Source organism: Carlito syrichta, unplaced genomic scaffold, assembly GCF_000164805.1.
Source record: "Carlito syrichta isolate Samal-C Ts95f unplaced genomic scaffold, Tarsius_syrichta-2.0.1 Scaffold302327, whole genome shotgun sequence".
In the NCBI taxonomy this organism is placed as follows: Eukaryota; Metazoa; Chordata; class Mammalia; order Primates; family Tarsiidae; genus Carlito; species Carlito syrichta.
Genome location: NW_007246423.1, coordinates 43725 through 67404, shown reverse-complemented (window position 1 = coordinate 67404; position 23680 = coordinate 43725). Strand labels below are relative to the sequence as shown.

The window sequence follows — 23680 nt, the reverse complement described above, 5'->3', positions numbered from 1 at the left end:
TTCTTTCAGGCTTCTTTCATAAGGGCACTAATTCTATTCACCAGGCCTCCTCACTGTGATCTAATCACTTCCCAAAGGCCCTGCCTTCTAATACAGTGCAATCACCATGGAGATTAGAATTTCAATATACAAATTTAGGGGAGCACAAACATTCAGACCATGGTTGATATGCATATGAACTCATATAGATATGATATGTATGTCATATATGTATAATATGCATATTTATTTTAGTTTCTAGCCTAGGTCCTAGAGCTTACTATAGTCAAAGTTCACATCTGCATGTTCGGAACATTATTTATTGTGCACTTTCTAAGAGTCCACATTCTATGAAACGGATACTAATCTAGGTGGTGTAGAAGATGGCAGGCAACATGAGTAAAACATAAATCCTTCTACCAAGTCTCTCAGAATATACCTGCCACATAAGATTTCTGTCAGCCAGGCTCAGTGGCTCAGCCTGTAATCCCAGCACTTTTGGGAGGCCAAGGCAAGTGGATTGCCTGAGCCTGCGGGTTCGAGACCAGCCCAGGCAGCTTGGCGAGACCTCATCTCTACAATAAATCAAAAATTAGCTGGACTTAATAGTGCATCCCTGTATTTCTAGCTACTTAGAAGACTGAAGTGGAAGGGTTGGAGTGGCCGTGAGTGTGCCACTGCATTACAGCCTGGGCGATAGAATGAGGCTCCAACTCAAAAAAAAAAAAAAGATACTTCTGTGCTCCACTGGGAAAATGACATAAAACAAAAAGCCAAAATGTGTTTGAGTCCTTTTGGAAACTCAGATGGTATCTTTCTTTGTGGATTTTTATTGTGGAAAATAACTTCGACAGAGAATGAAAATAAATATAATGCTGTTGGAAATTATCTAGCTACTGCTCTGCTCTTATTTTCTATAGCAAGAACATTAAATGTTACATGCAATAAAAGAAAATCAAAATTTTTTCACTTTGTTCTTTATTATAAGTTTGAAAACATTCAACCAACCAAAATCTTTTCAAGAAAATAATGAACAGATTTTTTTTCCTAAGGCTGTTCAAATAAAGTATTTAATTATCCGATATTTTCTAAAGTATTTCATATTATGTGTTATTTATGAAAGCTGTTAACAAAAAAAATTTAAAAAGCAAAAGAACCTACAGAAATGAGGGCAAGATATCAAATAATTTAAACAAGTTTTTAAAAATAAGCTATAATAAACCCACCATAAAATCCTAAAGTAAAACCATGTAGGAGGCCTTGTTTGTTTAGAAACTCTGGAAACAGTTACTTAAAATAACAAAGGATAAGGCCTAGATTGAAACACTATGAGACCATTAAAGAAAAGTTAGGGATATATCTTCCAAGATAGGTTGTAAGTGGTCACAAACAACCCCAAGGCACAACAGCCTAACTCAGCAAGTTTATTTCTTATTCATCTGGGCATGCTCCATGTGGACTGGCAAGGAAGCTCTGTGGTCACTCAGCAGCCCAGGCTGATGGAAGCTTCGTTTCTACATTTGTTTTCATGATCATCACTGCAGTGGGAAGGCAATGTGGCAAAGCGCATTGTAGTTTGTAAAACTTATTTTAGAAAGTAATACATATCCCTTCTGCTTGCATTTCCATGACCAAAGCAAGTCTTACAGATATGCCACAACTCGAAGTGTATACATAAGGGCAATCCTGCCAAGTGTTGGAAAGGCAGAGAACTAGAACTATGTGGGGAAGTTCCAGTGACCACTATGTTGATCTTAAACGTGAATTTCTTGTTAGTGCAATCAAGTGAGACCCAGTAAAATTGAGCTGATTCTTTTCTTCTATTCATTTTATATCCTTTATGAGAAACAACTTATTTCATATTCCTACCTGTCAAAATCATCACCTTCATCATTGTCGTCATCATCATTTCATTCTTTGTATCTTCTGTGCTCCACTGGGAAAATGATATAAAACAAAAAGTCAAAATGTGTATGAGTCCTTTTGGAAACTCAGATGGTATCTTTCTACCCACCTGATACCATGGTTTGGATTTTACATATTGTTCGCTTAACTTTATTGTAAGCTCCATTTCAAAAGAGGGAAACAAGAGACTGTGAAAACAAGAATGGAGCTATGATTCTAAAAACAGCATTTCTTCTCTCCATAAGTTAAGAATAAGATAATAGGACCACCTCATCTTATAAAATAACAAGGGAAGAGCAAATACCTTGGTTTTGTTTTTTTGGGTTTTTTTGAGTTGGAGTCTCACTCTGTCGCCCAGACTGGAGTGCAGTGGCCGGGAGCGGCCCTTCCAAGTAGCCGGAATTCCAGGCATGCGCTACCAGGCCCGGCTGATTTTTTGATTTATTGTAGAGATGAGGTCTCGCTGCCTGGGTGGGTCTTGAACCCGCGGGCTCAGGCAATCCACTCATCTCAGCCTCCCAAAGGCGGGGGATTACAGGCTGAGCCACGGAGCCCCAGCAAATACTTTGTTTTTAATGGTAATGAAAATCTAAAGTGCTGCTCGAATAACAAATAATTATTAGCATTACTTGGCAAAACTTGTCCTCAAAAGACCTTTAATATGTCCTAGACTGTGAACTTCTTGAAGTGGAGGAATGTATCTTACTCATCTTTACACCCCCAGCTGCTGTCACAGTTTGGGCATATTGTAGTTACTCAAAAATCTGGGGCTAAACTTTTGAGCTGATCAGTACAGTCGTGTCTTATTTCTAACATTTCCTATCAAGTGAAGCTTGGATGTGTTGCTGTTAGTTTTTGTCTTGTCTTTTTTTTTCTTTTTTTTAAACAAAAACTAAAGGTATAATTTAATAGATGTCCAACTAAAGAACATCAGTATTAACAAGGAACATTTCACAGGTTCAGTGATTTTGATGTGGCTCCCTCCACCTCCTGCTCGCACGACTACCTGGCAATTTATGATGGTGCCAATGTCAGTGATCCCCTTCTTGGACAATTCTGCGGTTCCAAGCGCCCACCAAATATTAAGAGCAGTAATAATAGTATGCTCCTGGTGTTCAAGACAGATTCATTTCAAACAGCAAGAGGCTGGAAGATAGTTTTCCAGGAGACATTGGGTAAGCGTTTTGGACATGTAAATCTCTTTTCCACGACTGTTACCTTTCTGCTTTATTTAGTTTTTTCCCCAACTGACTACAGTTGCTTCCTATTTAAGCTTAGAAGCATATGTTACATGAGGTCTTGGCTTTTAAAATTATGTGTGCATAGCTGGGCGCAGTAGCGTGCGCCTGTAGTTCCAGCTACTTGGAAGGCTGAGGTGGGAGGATTGCCTGAGTCCAGAAGGTTGAGGCTACGGTGGTCGGGAGCGTGCCACTGCACTCCAGTCTGGGCGACAGAGTGAGACTTCAGCTCAAAAAAAAAAAAAATTATGTGTGCTGTATTTTGATATTATAAAAAATTATTCAACAAATGTACCTCTCCAGCACACAAAGGCAAAGTCTGTCTATACAACCACCTTCAAATGAGGCTTGAACCTCATTTTATCACCTATGGAAAATGGTAGAAGTTGAGTCCAAAGACAGACAAGAGGTCTGGTCAAGAAAGAAGGCTCCATTGCCTGTGTTAACTTTGTCATTAAAGCGTGAAGAGTCTCAGTATTTTAAGTAAAAACTACATGACTGGACTCTACTATAAAAGGATACTTTTGGCAGTAGGGTGAAGGAAGGCTCAAGGGTCCTACAACCTGTGAAGGAAGAAGCTATGACAGAAATCTTGAGGGAAAATGTCAAAGCCTTGAATGAACACAGCGGGAATGGAGAGGGTAGAATACCATGGGAGTACAGGATTTGGAACTTTTAAAAACATTTTTTATAGAAATGAGGTCTTACTGCGTTGTCTAGGCTGGTTTCGAACTCCTGGGCTCAAGCAATCGTCCTGCCTCAGCTTCCCAAAGTATTGGGATTATAGGTGTGAGCCACCACACCAGGCTAGTGTTTGGAACTTGATGATATATTACATGAGTACATGAGTTGAGGATGACTTTCTGTGAGTAATTTATTGAATGATGCTACTTTAGAAGACTAAGATTTACGGGACGATTGTTATGTTTAGTTTGGGGTATTTGGGGGTTAGAAGACTTGTGAGGTATCTAAATGATGATATCTAGTTGGAAGTTGAACCTTGGGCAGCAATTTGGGCTGGAGAGAGTGGTCTAGGAGTCACCTCGAGACAACAGGCAAAGTTAGGTCTGAGGATAAATGGAAAATGCTATCACAGCTTGTGTCTACTGCATGTTAGAAATGACTATTCATGTCAATTTAACTCAGAACTTTGAATCATTTAAAATAAAAAGCAGTTAATCAATTACCTATTTATTTTGACAGCATCAGTGGCACAGTCTACGATCATTAGTATTTGCCTTTGGAAAGTTTTTTGATTCTTCCATTTGAATATAGATGTGCTTAATGTTCTGAAAACATACAACTCTCTAAACAAATTCTTTATTCTGTGAAGACTTAGAAAGACCTGTGTAGTGTCTTACAATACTAACCCTGATTCACTTTTAAAATTCTTCCTTCTCATCTCAAAGTGTGGATAACCTTCATTTCCCTGATAGAAAACAGAACTTACCTTCAACTTCTTTACATTTGAAGTTTGTGTGTGTGTGTGTGTGTGTGTGTGTGTGTGTGTGTGTGCATTTCTTAAGGGATGCAATTAGACATTTGTGTTTTAAAGACTTCCCAATAAACTGCAGACTCATGACAAATTGTGTCAGGAAATCTCTTTGCCACTTACCCTACTTAGTTTGTCTCAACAATAACTTGAAAACAAGTCTCATGGGCAGAAGGACAGTGTCGCCTTAATAGAATTGTGTAAATGAAGTGGCATGCAAAAGACAGAAGGCTATTTTGAAAACAAAATTAATTTTCCTTTGGAGTTTTTTTGTACAAAAAATATATTCTTGGCTTTAGCACAGACTTTAAACAAAATGGCATTTGTTTGCATTTGCTCTACTACCTTTCAAGTTGTTTTTACTTTTCCTGTTATAGTCTCACAGGACTATGGAAAGAACTGTCTTAAAGCCCTCACCACTGTTGTCATCTGCATGAAGCTTCCCAAGCTAGCCAGGGTTCTGCAGCTCATTAGATTAGATTGTTTTTCTGTGCTACAAAGAAGGCATTTTCGCCGGGCTCAGTGGCTCAGCCTGTAATCCCACGCCTTTGGGAGGCTGAGATGAGTGGATTGCCTGAGCCCGCGGGTTCGAGACCTGCCTGGGCAGCGAGACCTCATCTCTACAATAAAATAAAAAAAAAAATTAGCCGGACGTGGTAGCGCGTGCCTATAATTCCGGCTACTCGGAAGGCTGGGGCGGAAGGATCTCCAGAGCCCAGCAGGTCGAGGCTGCGGTGGCTGGGAGCAGCCACTGCACTCCAGTCTGGGCGACAGAGTGGGACTCCAACTCAAAAAAAAAGAAGGCATTTTTAGACTTACTGTGATTTTACAGAATGAAAAATCTTATACTGTCAGGGACATTGTCCACTCAAGCATCATTGAACACTCACAGTTTGAGGGTTTCCTCTTGCTACAATTTGAAAAAAAGTTAGTGCCAATTGCAGAAATGGAATTGCATTACTTGCCAGCATTATGCTACTGCTATACTTTATGAGAATGATTCTTGTCTCTTTTTCCATGTAAATGTCATTGGCCACTTGGAAATACTTAAGAAGTCATTTGCAACCAGCCTGGCCAACTTGGTGAGACCTCGTCTCTACAATAAATCAAAAAATAAGCCAGGCATGGTAGCATGTGCCTGTAGTTCCAGCCACTTGGAAGGCTGAGGTGGAAGGATTGCCTAAGCCTAACAGGTTGAGGTTGCAGTGGCCGTGAGCATGCCGCTGCACTCCAGCCTGGGCAGCAGAGTGAGACTCCAACTCAAAAAAAAGAAAAAGTCATTTTAACTACTCCTTGATGGTAATTTTTTTTTTTTTTTTTTTTTGCGTTGGGTTCTCACCCCGTTGCCCAGGCTAGAGTGCAGTGGCATCTCATGAATAACTGCATCCTCGACCTCCTGGGCTCAGGTGATCCTCCTGCCTCAGCATCCTGGGTAGCTGGGAATGCAGATATGTGCCACCATGCCCACCTAATTTTTAAATTTTTTATAGAGATGAGGTCTTACTCTGTTGCTCAAGGTGTTCCTGACCTCTAGATTCAAGCAATCCTCTTAGCTTGACATCCCATAGTGCTAGAATAACAGGCATAAGCCGCTGCACCTGGCCTATAAAATCATATTATAGTGGTTTTACAAAGTTTTCCAGACCTCACTGATAAGTTTGTTGATCATTCTGCCTAACTTTTAAATTTTGTTTTGTTTGTTTTTTGTTGTTTGTTGTGAGGAAAAGGGGAAGGAACAATAAGAGTATTTTTGATTATAGGGTTTATAGAATTATTTGGTTACAGATCTGGGTAAGAACACTTAGACTCAACTAATATGGTATAAATTTCACCTCTATCTCATTCATTTAAAACCACCCTGTCTTGTCCTTAAAAAGAGGGTGAGTAACTTTGTGGACCAGACAGCAATTCTTCATTTCCAAGGAAGTCAGTTCAGCCTGGAAAACAATATCTTCACCGAGTAAATAATTGATGTGACGAGCAGACCATTTTAAGTCTATAACAGTGTTTAGATCTTAACTAGAGCACTAAGAAGAGTTTTGCAAATATGCTGTTTAGATTGTATACTTGGCAATACTTTATGCATAATTGCTTTAATTTTTCATTAGTCAGTAAAGAGCCTGGCTAATAATTATGTAATTATTAGGTTAACCTCTCCTTGTGCATTTGTTATATTTGTATTACTAGTGAATCTGAGCAAATTTGGGAGAAATATCCCCTAGATGCTAATCACTAAACATGAAGTGAAATTGGGTTTTCTTTTTCCGTGGAACTTCTGCTGTTGGAGGCCACATGCCTGGGATATAATGTAAGGAGGAAGCACACTTGGCAAACAATACCCAGGAGCTGATATCTAACTGTAATGTACATTTGCCTGCTTGGTTTCCCCCATTCACTCCAACACCATATGAATAATTGATCCAACACGATATGCATGACTAGCAACCAGCAACATGATCATATTGGGCTTCAGGGATTGGCAAATCTCTGAAATTATCTGCAAATCTAAGCATTTTTTCTGGACCAAATGCATAGTTTGTATCAGATCGTCAATGACATCTATGATCCAATAAAGTTGAAAAAGCCACTGTTTCCATGGATTTGGATGAAGTGGACTTGCTCTGAAGGCAGAATCGATATGCTTATAAGTGCACTCTATTCTATTAACATCTGCTAGTTTAGTTTTTGCCCTCTTTTCCTAGGAGGGTGTGCTTCAGCCAAGTCTCTGCTTCTGTGTGTCATGCACAAAGCCCTCTACACTTGCACATGTGTCTTTAACTATCAAAGCCTCCATTTCTTCTTAAGTGAACTGGTTTTATACCAGAGTGTTCTTTAGACAGTCTATTCGCGATATGCTCACCACACTATACACTAAACTTCTAGATATTGGATTAAACCGGGGATTTTAAGTAAATGTATGTATTTACTGTGCAATATCATTGTCATTTTATTTTTTCTAAAATAACGTATTCTATAACCCTTCAGCAAAACTTCAGGGTAAAAAACAGTACTTGACCCAACAAAGTAGGAGGTTTGTAGGTGTTTAAATCAGCGAGTTGCCATGGAGAGAGTGAGGCGTGTCCCCTGCAGGATGGTACGCCCTAGGAGGACAAGGCAATGTCCCTGGGGGAAGATGGCTATATCAAGGACAAGTGACATCAGTGGATGGAAGCACAACTCCTAACTTCCAGCCCGTGTTGCCCAGAGCACACATGTTGAGGATGAAGGCCACCATCTATCTTCCCCCACCTGGGGTATTTGTCATGGGGAGAATGAGTCAGGTGGTATTAAGGTCAGACTCAAAGACTTTTGTTATGAGACAAAGGGAAAAATACCAAAGTACATGTCTAGCAAGAACAGAATGAATCACAGTCCAACAAAAGTAGAAATATCCACATGGGAAGAGTCATAGACCAGGAAGCAGGTGACCGTGATGCAGCTGATTCATTGTCATTGCCTGGTGATATGGTTTTAGAAAAGTCTAATAACATTAACATCCACTAAAAAACAGATTGATTTGAAATATTGCCACTTTCTATCTCTTGAGAATGTGATGAGGATGAAGCAGATAATTTCTGGAAACCACCTTGGCTGTCAAAGAGAAAGACTCTATGTATTAGAAATTAATTGTGAAGTCCCAAATTTCTAGAAGGCTCCAAGACCCACTCCACCCTATTTCCAAGTTGGAGGAGTTAGCTGAAAGGGAGGGTGGGGGCAGGGAACATCATTCTCAACAGGATCACTTCATGGAAGAATGATTTCTGGTTCTTTCTTAGCCACTTTGCACTGACATCGAATCATCAAACTCTAAAGTACATTTTATAACCTAAATCTGAAATCAAATGTTAAGTTCTAAAGAAATCCTAAGGCCTTGCAGAGGCCTGGCACACAACTGCTACTCCATCAATACTGACTGTATGAATGAATTAAAGAATTAATGAGTAAATTAAGCTTACTTCAAAATTGCATTGTATTATGAGATATAATAATATACCATATATTATATATTAGATTATATCTGGATTCAGCTCATTCTCAAAATCCAGTCACGGTTCATGTGATTATTGGTTAAGCAAATTGGATCACTTTCGTCCTTAGACAATTAGGAGTATCTGGATCAGACTCAGTATTTGGGTCATGTGTGTTTGGTCTGTGAATTTTTACCTGTTACCTCAATATCTGGAAAATGTCTCTCAAATCAGTTGGGAGTGGCAGGGAAAAGTTAAGAGCGATTAAAAAAAAGATTTGTTTGTAAGAAAGAATTTTTTTTTTTTTTTTTTTTGAGTTGGAGTCTCACTCTGTGGCCCAGACTGGAGTGCAGTGGCCGCTCCCGGCCACCGCAGCCTCGCCTGCTGGGCTCCGGCGATCCTTCCGCCTCAGCCTTCCAAGTAGCCGGAATTACAGGCACGCGCTACCACACCCGGCTGATTTTTTGATTTATTGTAGAGATGAGGTCTCGCTGCCCAGGCGGGTCTTGAACCCTTAGGCTCAGGCAATCCACTCACCTCAGCCTCCCAAAAGCGCGGGATCACAGGCTGAGCCACCGAGCCCTGCTAGGAGAGAATTTTTTAAAAAGATGGGAGGGAGACAGAAAGCTGAAGAGAGTCTGGGGCCACAAAGATGGAAAATATGGTCCCAACCAATGAAAAAAAATCTAACATGTCCAAGTCAGACTTTGGTTTTGAGGTTTTTTTAAGTTTCACAGTTTTGCCTTTAAGTTTAAAGTTTGAGAGGCATTTAAAAATTCTGTAACTAAACAACAAAAGAATAAACTTTAAAACATTCAATGACACTAAAAATATCGATGTATGTGTCTCTCGGTGCCTGTTAGTTGCCTGATACAAGCTGTCAACCCACATTACTGTTAGAAGTACAAGTGTATGAAGATAGTTGAATTATAACTTGAATAATTTGATAAATCGCTGCTGAAGTAACTCTTGGTTTAGCCATAATGGAGTATTACTCGAAAGCAAGCGAGGAATGTTATTTGTCTGGTTTCTTAATGTCATTTGCTCTCTCTGATGAAGTCTGAGAATGAGATGAGCTGAAACCGTAAACCCATTTAAAGAAAAGAGACTAAGCCAATTTCCGCCCCTTTTAAGCCTTGTAACTTTGACTGGTGATTAGACTTCCCTCGGGGGATGATGCCAAAGACAAGGTTATCTGCAGGTTATTCTTTGTGGGTTTTATTGAAAAGGGTTTTTTGCTAAGCTGAGAATGTGGGAATGGGATAAAGAAACCAACAAATGCTTAGTTCACCAAAACCTTACAAAAGCAAGCAGACTAGAGTTCAACTGCAAATCAGCAAGAAGACAAGAAAGGCGTTTAATAAACTTATTGCAGCCTCAACATCTGTGGCCCCAGGAAGTCCAGATTGCTACACCTGGTCTTAAAGGGGAGGGCTGTTCTTGGGAAAATAAAACCAGGTAGAAATTTGTGGACACCAAGCTAAGTGATAAAATTGAGTTAGTGGTAAATTGTAAGATAACATTTGGAAAAGCATTCAGTTGAACAAGAGCTGGGAAACAATTATTCTGTATAGTCTAAGCCATAAGGTGCAACTCTGTTTTGTCTCAGATAACTGGATATTTTGGGTTACATTATTAGTAACTACAGAGTCCCTGTAATACTCATCATCCTTACTCAGATGAGCATGGCTATGATGTGGTGTTCCCAGGAGCATAATAAAAGCAAAATATATACAGTCAGCAATAAAAATTTAAGTACAGTCTTTGGTTATAAATGAATTGTTTAGAAATAAAACAGTGTGAGGACTATAAGATTATGTTCTTCTTTTTGTTCTAATATCTGAAGTCTGTTAACTTTATGGGGTTGCTTTACATTCTGCTCACTCACAAGTGAAGACTTGTCACAAAATCCCAGGGTGTCATGAAAATGACTGCCCGTCCCTAAGCCTGTGCTCTATGCCAGATTTAGCACAAACTGTTCGATGTAGATTACTTCATCTCCACACAACTACCCCACGAGACCAGAAAATTCCTCCATTTCACAAAGGAGGAAAGAAGAATGTAGGAGATTAAGTAATTTGCTTGCGGGCAAAGAGTTTGTAAGAAGTAAAGTCAAGCTTTGAATTGGGTTGGACTGTCTCCCAAATTCACGATATTTCTAATCAGCCTACATTGCCTCTGTGGAAATTGATAAAAAATACCCAGGGATGACAAGATAGCCAAGGGATGAGTTTTCTGAAGGCAAGTCATAACTTTCTTACCATGTGGGGTAGAGTGACTTCTCTCCACTCTCGTCTTTCTCATTGCAGCATGCCTATTTGTGCCTAGTCCCAAGTAGTATATTTAGTAATATACTGTTACTATATAAATATTGCACATAACAGTAGCAGTCACTGTGTTTCTTCTTTCCAGGAGGAATATTTTAAAATAAGCAATACTGTTTATTAATACTAAACATAGTATAGTTATATTTATGCTATATGCTGCATTTATAATATACATATTATATAATTTTTGTATATTATTTTAAAGTATATATTTATTTATAATTTCTTTACTAAATATTTCTATAAAATAGCATAAAGATTAAATTATAAATTTTATAATTATGTTTGTAATATGATTTATATAATATACATATAATAATAAATAGCATAAATATATATAGTATATAATATACTCTTTATCTTTCCGGTGTTGTTGACAGACAAATACCCCAGCTATCTCTCATGTTGGCTTCATATGGCATAATGGTAAAGACTCAGCACAGTTATGGGTAGTTTAACTGCATTGGAATATAAGGATAAGAAATCTTATATGACAAACCATCTTTAGTCTAAAATTATAGCCTCTAACTTAGTACAATTCCTTACCACAGTATTCTAACAAAATGAAGGGATTTGAACATTTATTTTTATGTGTACCTCTGATTGGTATGCTTATTGTATAGTTCATTTTACAGATTGGAGAAAGAAGTCACAAAGAAATTATGTGACTTGCCAAGGTCACTTAGCAAGTCTTACAGGAAGTACAAAAGTAATCCCTGTCTCCCTTAACGAATACAGCTGCCAGAGTAATAAAGATTGAAATGTCAATAGTAAATGTACAAATAAATATATCAACAACAACAATAAAAACAATTCCTTTTCCTTGTTTAAATAACTTACAAAATTATTGGCTACTTGGTCTAATTTTATAAATTCCACATCTTTTATACTGCAACCTATTTTGTGACTATTAAATAGCAAATTACTATTCTGCTGTCTCCAAACAGAATGTTTTTCAACCTTTTTGGTAATTTGATTTATAATTGTCCTTGTTGAGTAAAGTCATACTTCTTTTAAATAGTGTTGCTGTCCATTAATGTACCCTGCATTTTATAAATCAGTGAATTTGCTGTGCCTGCTGAAATTTAATACTTAGGTATTAAATGTTAACTAATAGACCTAATGTCATTTATTATTGTAAGTTTTTAGCTAAAGCATTTTTCTACTTAAAAAAACTACCTTTTAGAAAGCATTTTAAGCCAGGCTCGGTGGCCCAGCCTGTAATCCCGCGCTTTGGGAGGCTGAGGTGAGTGGATTGCCTGAGTCTGCGGGTTCGAGACCCGCCTGGGCAACTTGGCAAGAACTCATCTCTACAATAAGTCAAAAATTAGCCAGGTGTGGTAGCGCGCGCCTGTAATTCCGGCTACTCGGAAGGCTGAGTCGGAAGGATCGCCGGAGCCCAGCAGGTCGAGGCTGCGGTGGCCGGGAGCAGCCACTTCACTCCAGTCTGGGCGACAGAGTGAGACTCCAACTCAAAAAAAAAAAAAAAGAAAGCATTTTAAATCTTTGGGTGAAATTTTTCCTGCTGTCCTGTTGTTTCTTTGCAATCAAATATGTCATGAAAGTCAACTAAATTAGCTTTGGAAATAAGTAATTACATAAGACCAAAAAAGTCATTTTGTTAAAAATGTAATATATTTATATATGTATACACACACATATATGTATATACATACATAATATGTGTATAATATGTTTATAATATAACAACAACTTTATAAATCAAGAAATAGAGTTAGTAACAAGAATTCCTGTGTTTGGGCATGATGGCTCATGCCTGTAATCACTTTGGGAGGCCAAGGCAGGAAAAAAATAAAGAATTCCCGCTTAATAAACGTAGACTAGAAAGCAAAGATTCGTCTGTAGAACTATTTATATTTTCTATTTGTTTCTTCATTGTATTTTCAACAATATTCAACAGCTGTTTATTATGCAGACAATGAACTTTTCTTTGAAGAGACAAAGGTAAATTCAACAAGGTCCCTATCCTTGATAAGCGTACTTAAGAAGATAAGTCAGCAAGTAATTTTAAATGCAATGTGATAAGTGCTTTTTAGCAGAACTATCTGCAAAAGGCACTGGAGGCAGAAAAGAAGGGTCTGTGCTACTTGGGCATCAGTAGAGGAGAGGACCCAGGACTGTTAGAAAACACTGAGAATGTGCACCCTGAATTACATTATAATGGATCAGAGTGCAAGCTTTGGAGTATCACTTTCTAGATTCAAACTCAGTTTGTACATCTCCCCAAGTTTGGTCTTGGACAATTTAGTTATCCACTCTGTGTCCTGATTTTTTTTTTTTTTTTTTTAGTTGGAGTCTTACTCTGTCACCCAGGCTAGAGTGCAGTGGCACGCTCACAGTCTCCCCAGTGTCAACCTGCTGGGCTCAGGTGATCCTTCCACCTCAGCCTTCCAAGTAGCCAGAACTCCAGGCATGTGCTACCGTGCCTGGCTAATTTTTTGATTTATGCTAAAGATGAGGTCTCTCTAAGTTGCCCAGGCTAGTCTCAAGCCCATGGGCTCAAGCAAAGCTCCTCTCGCCTTGGCCTCCCAAAGTGCTGGAATTATAGGCTTGAGCCACTGCATCCGGCCTTGATTTTTTAATCTATAAAATGTGTACACTTATAGTAACTACCTCATAGGGTTGGGGTGACGATTACATTAGAAAACATCTGGTAATCAGCATGCAAGAAGTTTTAGCTACAAACAGTGTTATGGAAGGATGAGAAGACATTCGTTGGAAAAATGGGCATTCTGTGGAGAAGAAAAAGCATGTACAAAGGGGATACAGACTGACCTGCACACTGGTAATGCTTTGGGGTATAACATGGAGAATATAGGAATTAAGACAGGAGAGATAGGTAAGGGCTAGACACGGAGGCCTCTGTATTATGTGCAGAAGAAACCATTCACTGTTTTGAGCTGGACAGTACTGTAATCTAATCAGAATTATTTTAGAAAGCACATTCCAGAACCTGTGGGGTGATGTTTTGAAGGGAGCAGCATTCTAGACTTTGAACAGGGTGATGAAAGAAAAAGAAATACTGATGATCCTTAGGCTTCTTTGCATTATTACAATCCAAAGAGAAAATTATTAGGAGAGGACAATGTTTTGCAGAAGAAAAATAATAATTTGGCTTTTGATATGGAAAACTTGATACCTTTAAGCCATCCACCTATATTATTTGGTATTTTCTACATAGATAATAATGTCATTTACAAATAGTGGCAGTTTTATTTCTTCCTTTCCAGTCTGAATATCATATTTTATTTGTGATCCATTTTGAGCTAATTTTGTTTAAGATAGGAGATTTAGATTAAAATTAATTTTTTTGCCTCTGGATGTCCAATTGCTCCAGCATCATTTGTAGAAACAAAACTATTTCTCCTCCATTAAATTTTTTTGGCACCTTTTTAAAAAAAGAAATCAGTAGGCCATATTTGTATGGGTCTATTTCTGAGCTCTCTATTCTGGTCCATCAATCTGTATGTCTAATTCCCCACATTGTCATATCATAGCTACATAGTAAGCCTTAATACCAGGTGAGGTGATTCTTCCCACTCTATTATTATTTTTTTGGTCAAGATTGTTTTAGTTATTTGAAGGTCTGTGCCTTTCCTTATACATTTTAAAATAAGATTTCTCATATTTGCAGAAAACCCTTGCAGGGATTTTGATAGGAATTGAATTAAACCTATGCATCAATTTAGGAAGAACTGACATCTTTACTATGTTGAGTTTTCCAATCCATAAAAACATATATCTCTCAATTTATTTAGGTCTTCTTTAATTTCTTTCATCATTTGTAACTTTCAGTACATAGACCCTGTATATGTTTCATTTAGTATATGCTTAAATATTTTATTTTCTTTGAAATGATTACAAATGATGTTGTGATTTTAAATTTTGATCCCTATATGTTCATTGTTAGTATATAGAAATATGATTGATTTTGGGGTATTGTTGTATTATTCTTTTATCCTGAGTTCTTGCTGAACTCACTTATTAGTTATAATAATATCTTTCTATATTCTTTGGTATTTCTGCGTGGATAATAATGTCATCTAAAAATAGTAGACGTTTTATTTATTCCTTTCCAGTCTGTTTATTATTTTTTTCTTACCTAATACTGGCAAGAATTCTAATACTATGTTGACTCAGAGAGCTGTAAAATAAATATCCTTGCTTTGTTCCCAATTTTAGGTGAAAAGCATTTAGCTTTTCACCACTTAGTATGCTGTTAGCTGTAGGTTTTTGTAGATGCTTTTTATCAAGTTGAGAAATTAACCTTCTATTTCTAGTTTGCTGTGAGTTTTTATCATGAATGTGTGTTGGGTTTTGTCAAATCCTTTTTCCGCATCAATTGACTTGATCTTATCATTATGCTTAATAAATTATTTTTTAAATTTCCAAGTTGGAAAGAATAATTCTTATGAAATGCCCTGAGACTAGTGATGCATATGTAAGGCATTTTTAGTGATATTTACACAATGCAAGATAACTGAAAAGATAATCATAAAATTCTTTTTATCCTATGTTCCTTATATGTGTATTGCTTTTTTTTCTGACTATAGCTACCGATTAGCTGTTGAAATTACTTTTCTTTTAGCAAATTATCATTCTTTTAGTATTTTAGTTTTATGCTTTTTGAATCTGCTAACCAGATATGGTAACCAGACTAAATACGCATCCTAAGTTAAATTAGGCTGAGTCTCAAACTAGGGTATCAAGTCTCAAGTGAGTCAAATTGAGTGAAGTTACTCGAAGCAAACAAACAACAACAAAACTCGTGCTACAAAAACCACTACTATTTTTTTTCTGGATGACAGAAATATTATACCCAAAATATCATACCTGTTTGAAGTTAGGGAGTGAAATAACACATTTCAGGGAAAAAGATAAAACAGATTCATTTGAAACTTAATTGAATTTTTTAAACACGTGCACTACTCAGGGGCAATTGTATAATGGTCAAATCACAGTAAGGATTATCCAGAAAAGGGTTATGCAACCAGCTCTATCCCTGCATCCCTATGTGGTTGAAAGGAGGCTGTCTTGGTGTGCCCCTACTTCCTAAGGCACCAGTTTTAACTGTGTTTACATTCTGTTTCCTGTGCTTTATGGCTGCTTCCTTCAACTACACCGATGGTTCACTGGGAAACGGAAATGCTTGAAGTCAGGCTGATGTGTATCTATGAGTATGGCAAGTCATCTACCTTCTTTTTTTTTTTTTTTGAGTTGGAGCCTCACTCTTGTCGCCCAGGCAGGAATGCAGTGGCATGCTCATGGCCACTGCAGCCTCCACCTGCTGGACTTAGGCAATCCTTCCTCCTCAGCCTTTGAAGTAGCTGCAACTACAGATGCACGCCACCACATCCGGCTAGTTTTTGTGATTTATAGTAGAGACCAGGTCTCACCAAGTTACCCAGGCTGGTCTCAAATCCCTGGGCTCAGGCAATCCACTCGCCTCGGCCTTCCAAAGTGCTGGAATTACAGGCTGAGCCACCACGTGGCCATCATCCACCTTTTAAGGAGTGGTTGTCCAGAGACCACTGGGTAAAGATACTATCCAGAGGACCTCAATAAAATGTCAGCCACATTCAGCTCTTATGACATTGTCAGTTCTCAAAATAACTATTTGAAAGTGTGTCTGGCTCCACTAAAGCTTTCAAGATGTTTTCTCCTAGATAACACCACTATTTTTTCTTTTATCAGATTGATCCTGACTTGAGCTTCGCTCTGAAGTTCAATGATTGGAGGGAGATAATTCAGGATTCAGTTACTGATTTTTAGTTAAGTAGATCTGGACCTAGATCTCACTGCTTACTATGGGGTTATATTCCCAGTATTTCTTTAGCCAAAACATTATCTTTCTCTAAAGAAATAGCTTGTGTGTGTATGTGAGAGATGCTTCCAATTTAGGGAAGAAAGTTAGAGTGACATTTGTTCTCAGGCACAGGGTGTGTCATTATAGAGTGGCTCTGACTCTCCTGACTGATGAAGCAGTTGCTGATGGATGAGATCTGTCTAGATGGTGAAAAATGTGTAGTAATGGGGAAGATGATGGATTTTATGATGCTAAGCATATCAAGGTTAAGATGGCTTACATTGGTAAAAAAGGCAATTTCAAAATATCTGTACAGTAAATAAATATTATTTTCTTAGGCATGAGACTCGATTTCACAGTTACAGAGTTCTCCTTTGTTCTTCCTGTTACATTCTACTACCATTGAAATACGGAAATAGTCATGTGATGATAAATAGCACATTTTGGTATAGAACCCTTCTTTGGCTAATATTGATCTTAACATTTCCCCAAGGACATAGTCGCTTACTTTTCCATTTTGCCATAGGAGGAGCAGAAACAAGAGCAGTTGTTTATGTCTATGCGACTTAAAGGAATTACCGTTTCTTGCATTACACAAACACCTATTCACTCACATAATATTATATTCACTTCAGTTATTTGACTGTCTTGACCAGGATTATCTGGTGACACTTGTTCTCCATTTTCTTTATTCTGTGTGTGTATTGTATGAATTAAGCAATGGACTCTATTATAGTTTGAATAAGTATAACACAAGCTATCTGTGTATTTGTCTGCTATTACCATGATAATGCTGTATAACAAACCATCCAAAATTCAGTGGCTTAAAATTCACTTATGTTTGCCTGCCTCTGTTTCGGACTGCAAGTTGACTGCCCTTGGCTCTCAAATTTAGGCGGGATTCAAAGTCTTGTCCACATGATTCCACTTTCTCTTTGGACCAGCAGTTACTCACAGTGTGATCTTCAAGTGGATCACAGGAGCACAAAAAGCCTAGCCAAAAAGCACAAGCACATTTAAGACTTCTGCCTGTTACCAAACCAGGCCCGTTTTGCCCACCACATAGTATGCCAGTCACCGAGATGACGAGTTGTGCCTGAAAGGATTTATTCACAAGCCTGTTAAGCAAGGAGGTAGGAGAACAGGTCTCAAATCCACCTCCTCAAAGACGAGGCTTTAAAGATATTTATGGGAAAGAGAAGCGGGATTGTCTGAGGCATGGGGAAAGGTGTCTGGGTGTAGGGAAAAGTGAGGCAATTGGTGTTCTGCGCAAGCACAGTCAAGCTTCGTGGCTCCTCCTAGAACACCTATTTGAATAATAATAATAACTGTGTTAACATTACCTGAGGGTGGAGATCTCAGCCCTCTGACGTCAAAAGGTCACGCCTCTGACATTTGCACAGGTCCAGTTGAAGGATTGATGGTCTTACCCTGTTTGAACTGAATAAGAGCCAACTGAGTTTCTGAAAAACAACAGGCAACCCTCACCATTGTGACCCATATATCAGGAATATTATCTACAGAAAAGCTGAAAAGAGTCTTTAAAAAATAACAACTAAAAGCAGGTTAAAGTTGGATAAGCCTAGTCAGGTTGCCCGCTTCATGCCTGCTTTATGAATGCTAATACTTATTGTGCAAAGGCAGTCATATGGGCAAGCCTAACATCAAGTGAACAGAAAAATATACTCTGTTTATTCTAGTGATCTGCGAAAAGAAGGGTGAGGAATTAAGAATCAGTCAGTCTACCACCCAGTCAGTGGTCGCACATGCCAAATGTTTAAGGATTCTTGTTCTGGGATTCTCTAAAATGAGGCCTTATGGCATTAGTAGGAGAAGGAGGAGGGAGAGGAGAAGGACTGTGTAATAAGTGTGTATAATATCATTCACTATGGCCAAGTACAATTGTCATTCTTCTCTTATTAATGTATTAGCAACAGTTAAACAAGTAGTAATAAATATATATCTTGAGGCTGGGTGTGGTGTGGTGGCTTATGCCTATAATCCCCAGTACTTTGGGAGGCTGAGGCAAGAGAATTGCTTGAGATCAGGAGTTTGAGACCAGCATGGGCAACATAACAAAACCTCATCTGTACAAAAAAAATCAAAAAATTAGCCAGGTGTGGGAGCATATGCCTGTACTCCCAGCTACTCGAGAGGCTGAGGAGAAAGGATCACCTGGGCCTAGGAGGTCGATGCTGAGATGAACTGTGATCGTGCCACTGCACTCCAGCTGGGGTGACAGAATAAGACCCTGACTAAAACAAAAACAAAACAAAAGGAGCAGCGCATTCTGCTCCTACCATTCTTCTGATCAATAACCTTTAAAGTGGGTTCCATTATCCGCAGAATAAAGACTAAAGGCAAGCTCTGTAATGGTCATTTGAGGCCCTCTAGAGAATGGTTTATCCTATTTTCCCAATCTTAATTCTCATTGTTCTCTTTTATGTGTCCCATTATTTTCTCAAACAGAATTATGTTTATCTATGCATATAATATAAACTCTTGTCCATTTACCTTTGATCATGAGGTTTTTCAGCTTGGAATTACCAAAACCAATTCCATTTCTTCATAGTCTTTTTGTCCCTCAAGACCCAGATCAAATATCACTTCCTTCTTGGAGCATTCTAGATCCTCTAAGCCTGAAGTAATCTCTCCTTTCTTGTAAAACTACAAGACTTTGTCTTTTTATGGAACCTATCATTTTCTAAATTGTATCATCATTGTTTATTTATGTCTCATCACTGCTAATGGACTATTATTCATTGTTTCCCATTTCAATACTAAATATACTTCCTTGAATATTAAAACAATATTTAATAAGTAAATTTATCAATCCATTAATACCCTAAGTCATTGTTTTCCCTGCTATGCATGCCAATAAGCTTAAGTGGTTTCCTTAAGAAACAATCATTCCACACTGGAGTCAAAGTTGTTCAAACTCCTCCAAATCCAAATCCTTCTTTAGTTTGCAAGCCTGTTTCAGATGAGCAGAACCATTAACAACATGTGGTGCAGCACAGGGTATGGTTTAGATCTCAAATAATTTTGTCCTGCCGTCTGTGAATATCAGGGACCATTTCAGCTCTAGGAAATGTCTGACTGTGCAAAATACTCTCTAGTTTTACCTAACTTAGAAGCTATGGACAGGGCAACCTGACCTACTAAATAATGCACCTGTACCAAAAGCCACTCTACACATTTGCTGTATGTTGGATTTGTAGTCAAGGGATGAGAGCGGCCATTGTTTGAATTTCCTGCCAAGATCCAAGTACAAAATCTTAGCGCCCCCTAATGTTAAAAGCAACCCTTTTACTGTTAGCTGGTAAATGGAATGAGACTAATACGTGGAAGTCCAATGCCTTTGAAGTTTAACATTGAACTAGCAGTGACCTTTATTTGTATGGAATGCAAGCTACATGAACATTCCTTTGAGTGCCTGTTTTGAGCTTAATTCATGCTCGTCGTTTCTTTCAAAACTGTCAATATGTTTTACTTCCTTTTATGCTCTTCCCAAGTCATTTCTAAGGCAATTGCATAGGCCATGGGATGGACAGAACTAAATCCTGTGTTCTAAGTATTTTGTTCTGTGCTTTTTGATAATAGACTACCTAATCGTTTTAAGATTATTCTTTATCTCTCTTTTGTATTTTTCGCCTGAATTATAAAATTTTAATCTCAAAGTAGACAGTTTTTCTCCAATAAAGTTTTCTTTTTTATTCAGCATCTTCTTTTTTTAAAAACAAAAAGTCAAATATAGAGTGTGGCTTAATATACACTTGGCTGTAGTGTTAAATGCTTCTCAGCCTCTTTCCGTTTAGACTATGTAAATAAAAGGTATGTTAGGAGTCAATTTTCTTGAAGTATTGGGCAAATTCTTCATAGATTCAGTTTCCAATCTGCAAGGGTTCATAAAAACAGAATATAAAATTAACACATGTGCATATTTTCCACAGCTTTCTTATGCAAACTAATTGATTTTGTATAAAATCGGATTTTCAAGGTTAGAAGGAGCTTCAATAAATCACATTAGCAGTTCCAAGTGTGTGCATAGAATCCAATGTGGCTCTTCACTTCTCCCAGCAACTCTGTGTGAGTGAGAAGGAGATGAAAGGTGAATCTAGGGAGAGGAAGAGAGAAGTAAGGAAGGGGCAATGTCAGCCAAAGCCTGCGGACGCTCAGGGAATGATCTGCTCATGTTCACAAAAGTGTGACAGGAAAGAGAAACTATTCTTTTGAAAACCTTCTGTATAATTTAAGAGCCGTTATGTTTATTCTTCATAGTGACATGTCTGCTTTAACACAGGGCCTCAGCAAGGATGTGGTGGTTACCTGACGGATTCCAATAATACCTTTGTCTCTCCTGATTGGGATGCAAATGGAAGATATGACAAGAATTTAAACTGCATATGGTTCATAATTGCACCTGAGAACAAACTCATTAAACTCACCTTCCATACATTCGCTCTTGAGGCACCAACAACTATGCAGAGATGCATTTATGATTATGTGAAGGTAAGGCTATTTTATTTTATTTATGCATTCATTCCTTTATTCTAGTCAGAGTCTCACTCTGTCACCCGGACTGGAGTATGGTGGCACACTCATAACTACTGCAGCCTCAACCTGTTGGGTTCAGGTGATTCTTTCGCCTCAGTCTCCCGAGTAGTTGGGACTACAGGCATGTGCCCCCATGCCTGGCTAATTTTTTGATTTATTGTAGAAACAAGGTTTTACCAAGTTGCCCAGGCTGGTCTTGAACCCATGGGCTCAGACAATTCTCTCATTTCTGCCTTCCAAAGTGCTGGGATTATAGGCTTGAGCTACTGTGCCCTGTCTTTTATTTTTTAACGGTTCACTAATCCCAGACTTTAATAGAGTATATTCCAGTTTATACCACGTATGTAGGAAGTCCTGAAAATTGTGAATATGGGTACTACTGCTTTTTAAAATGACCTATTCTTCAATGATGCAATGTATAATATTATAGATGCTCTATCTTCATATTCAATTAACCTATAATATTAGTGACTACAAATTTTTGTGTGGCTTCTAACATTAGAGTTAAATCCCCTGCTCATTGGTGCCTTGCAAGAGATGATCTATTGGAAGACTGGTTTTATGTAGAAAGATACTCAAAGGACCTTTGGAAAACCCCAAAATAAATGACAGTGTCTATGATGCAAATAATCACTCCTTCATTTGTCTGCTTCTTAAACTTATAGATTTATTTCTCATATTACCATCAGTATGGAAAATACCGTAGTTCTGAAGTCTCATTAAAACTTAAATCAAAAGATCTTTCTTTTCAATTTTTAAAAGACTCTTTAATATTAAGTTATTGTACCTGTCAGGCTATATGCATTCAATTACAAGTGTTAAGTAGCATCAGTCAATATTTACTACTGCACTCTCAGGGGGAAAATTGCAAGTATGAAAAGATTTCTGTCCATGAGGCTCTTAAGTCTGATTGGAGAATTAAGAGATGTTACATGCAGATCAACAATGACCAGTTCAGGATAGTAAATATTAAAGTGCTAACTAATGCATTAGATACAGGCTTGTAGCAATGTGCAAATTTAAAAGGGGAAAAAGTTACTGATAATCTGGCATGATCAAGAAAGACTTCATTGTGTGAGAGAAAACTTGAAATTCAAGTCAGGAGAGAATTCTAGTCAAGGTAAACATTTTTAAAAGGCATAGGAGTTACAATGTGCATGTTCTTGAAAGAGTAATAGAGACGGGCTTTGTTGGAGCAGAATGTTGCAAAAAAAAAAAAAATAGCAAGAAAAAAGATTGATATCCAGATTACAAAGGACCTTGAAAGTCAAACTAATGAATTGAGATTGTATGCAGCTGAAAATCAGAAGTGATTGAAGGGTTTCCAGTGAGCAAAAGGATGAGAGTAGTTGTTAAGGAAGACAAACCTAAAATCAGCAACCACGGGGAATTGGAAGGAGAAGAGTTTCAAGTGAGGAGGTCACTTTTAGATCTGGATCAGGGAATACAGCCATGGTGGAGACAGCAAGACCAGATCAGTGCAAGAAAAACTTTTGAGTTCTTGGATTGTCATAAATTGTCATAAAGAAATTGGTGTTAAAAGAAAGGAGCTGGGCATGGTAGCTTGAACCTGTAATCTCAGCACTTTGGGAGGCTGAGGTGAGAGGATTGCCTGAGCCCAGCGGTTTGAGATCAGCCTGGACAACTTGGTGAGACCTTGTGGCTACAATAAATCCCCCCAAAATTAGTCAGTCATGGTAGTGCACGCCTGTAGTTCAGGCTACTTGGAAGGCTGAGGCAGAAGGATCATCTGAGTCCAGCATGTCGATGCTAGGTTGGCTGTGAGCAAGGTACTTTGCTTCAGCCTAGGCGATGGAGTGAGACTCTGTAAGGCAAGTGCGGAGAAAGAGAGGGCGAGTCAAGTGATTAATGAAAATTTATTAGAGGGAAAGGAAAGAAAGGCTGGCCCTAAAGAAGAACCAGCAGCTTTGTTCTCTTGCAGGCCCCTTATAAAACCCCAGTCCAGGCTTATTGGGCTCCAAGAAGCAGTTTAGGGAGTTTGAGCTGTTGGTTGTCTGGCCTTGAGATGCTGCTGTGGACACTGTTGGGGCTGCTGGTCCCACGGCCTTGGAGTGCACATGTCCTCACTAAACCAGTCACACTTGTCTCTGAAATGCTGCCTTAGGAAAGCAAGCACTGACTGTCAGTACCAGGCTGATATCAGCCACATCGCTTTGGGATGCGGTCTTGGTCTGGGTCTCGGGAAAGCAGATATTGGCAGTAAAGCAATTAGTAACAGGATGCTGTTAGAGCAGAGTGTTAGCTTTTTTGCAACTCTGTGCTACGTTTGCGAGGTTCACATCATGAGATGCTTTAACTACGACCTCCTTTCCCATCCCCCTACAACCCTATCAGACTCCAACTAAAAAAAAAAAAAAAAAAAAAAA

The 23680-nt window shown here is 38.4% G+C and overlaps 1 protein-coding gene across 1 annotated transcript in view; it reads left to right on the top strand.

Annotated features, from left to right (window-relative positions):
* Positions 1 to 23680, top strand: part of CUBN (cubilin) — a 313379-nt gene that overhangs the window by 261809 nt on the left and 27890 nt on the right. The window contains exons 59-60 of the mRNA XM_008056348.2: positions 2842 to 3059; positions 21040 to 21248. Coding sequence (XP_008054539.1) covers positions 2842 to 3059; positions 21040 to 21248 — 427 coding nt within the window. The remainder of the gene's footprint in view (positions 1 to 2841; positions 3060 to 21039; positions 21249 to 23680) is intronic.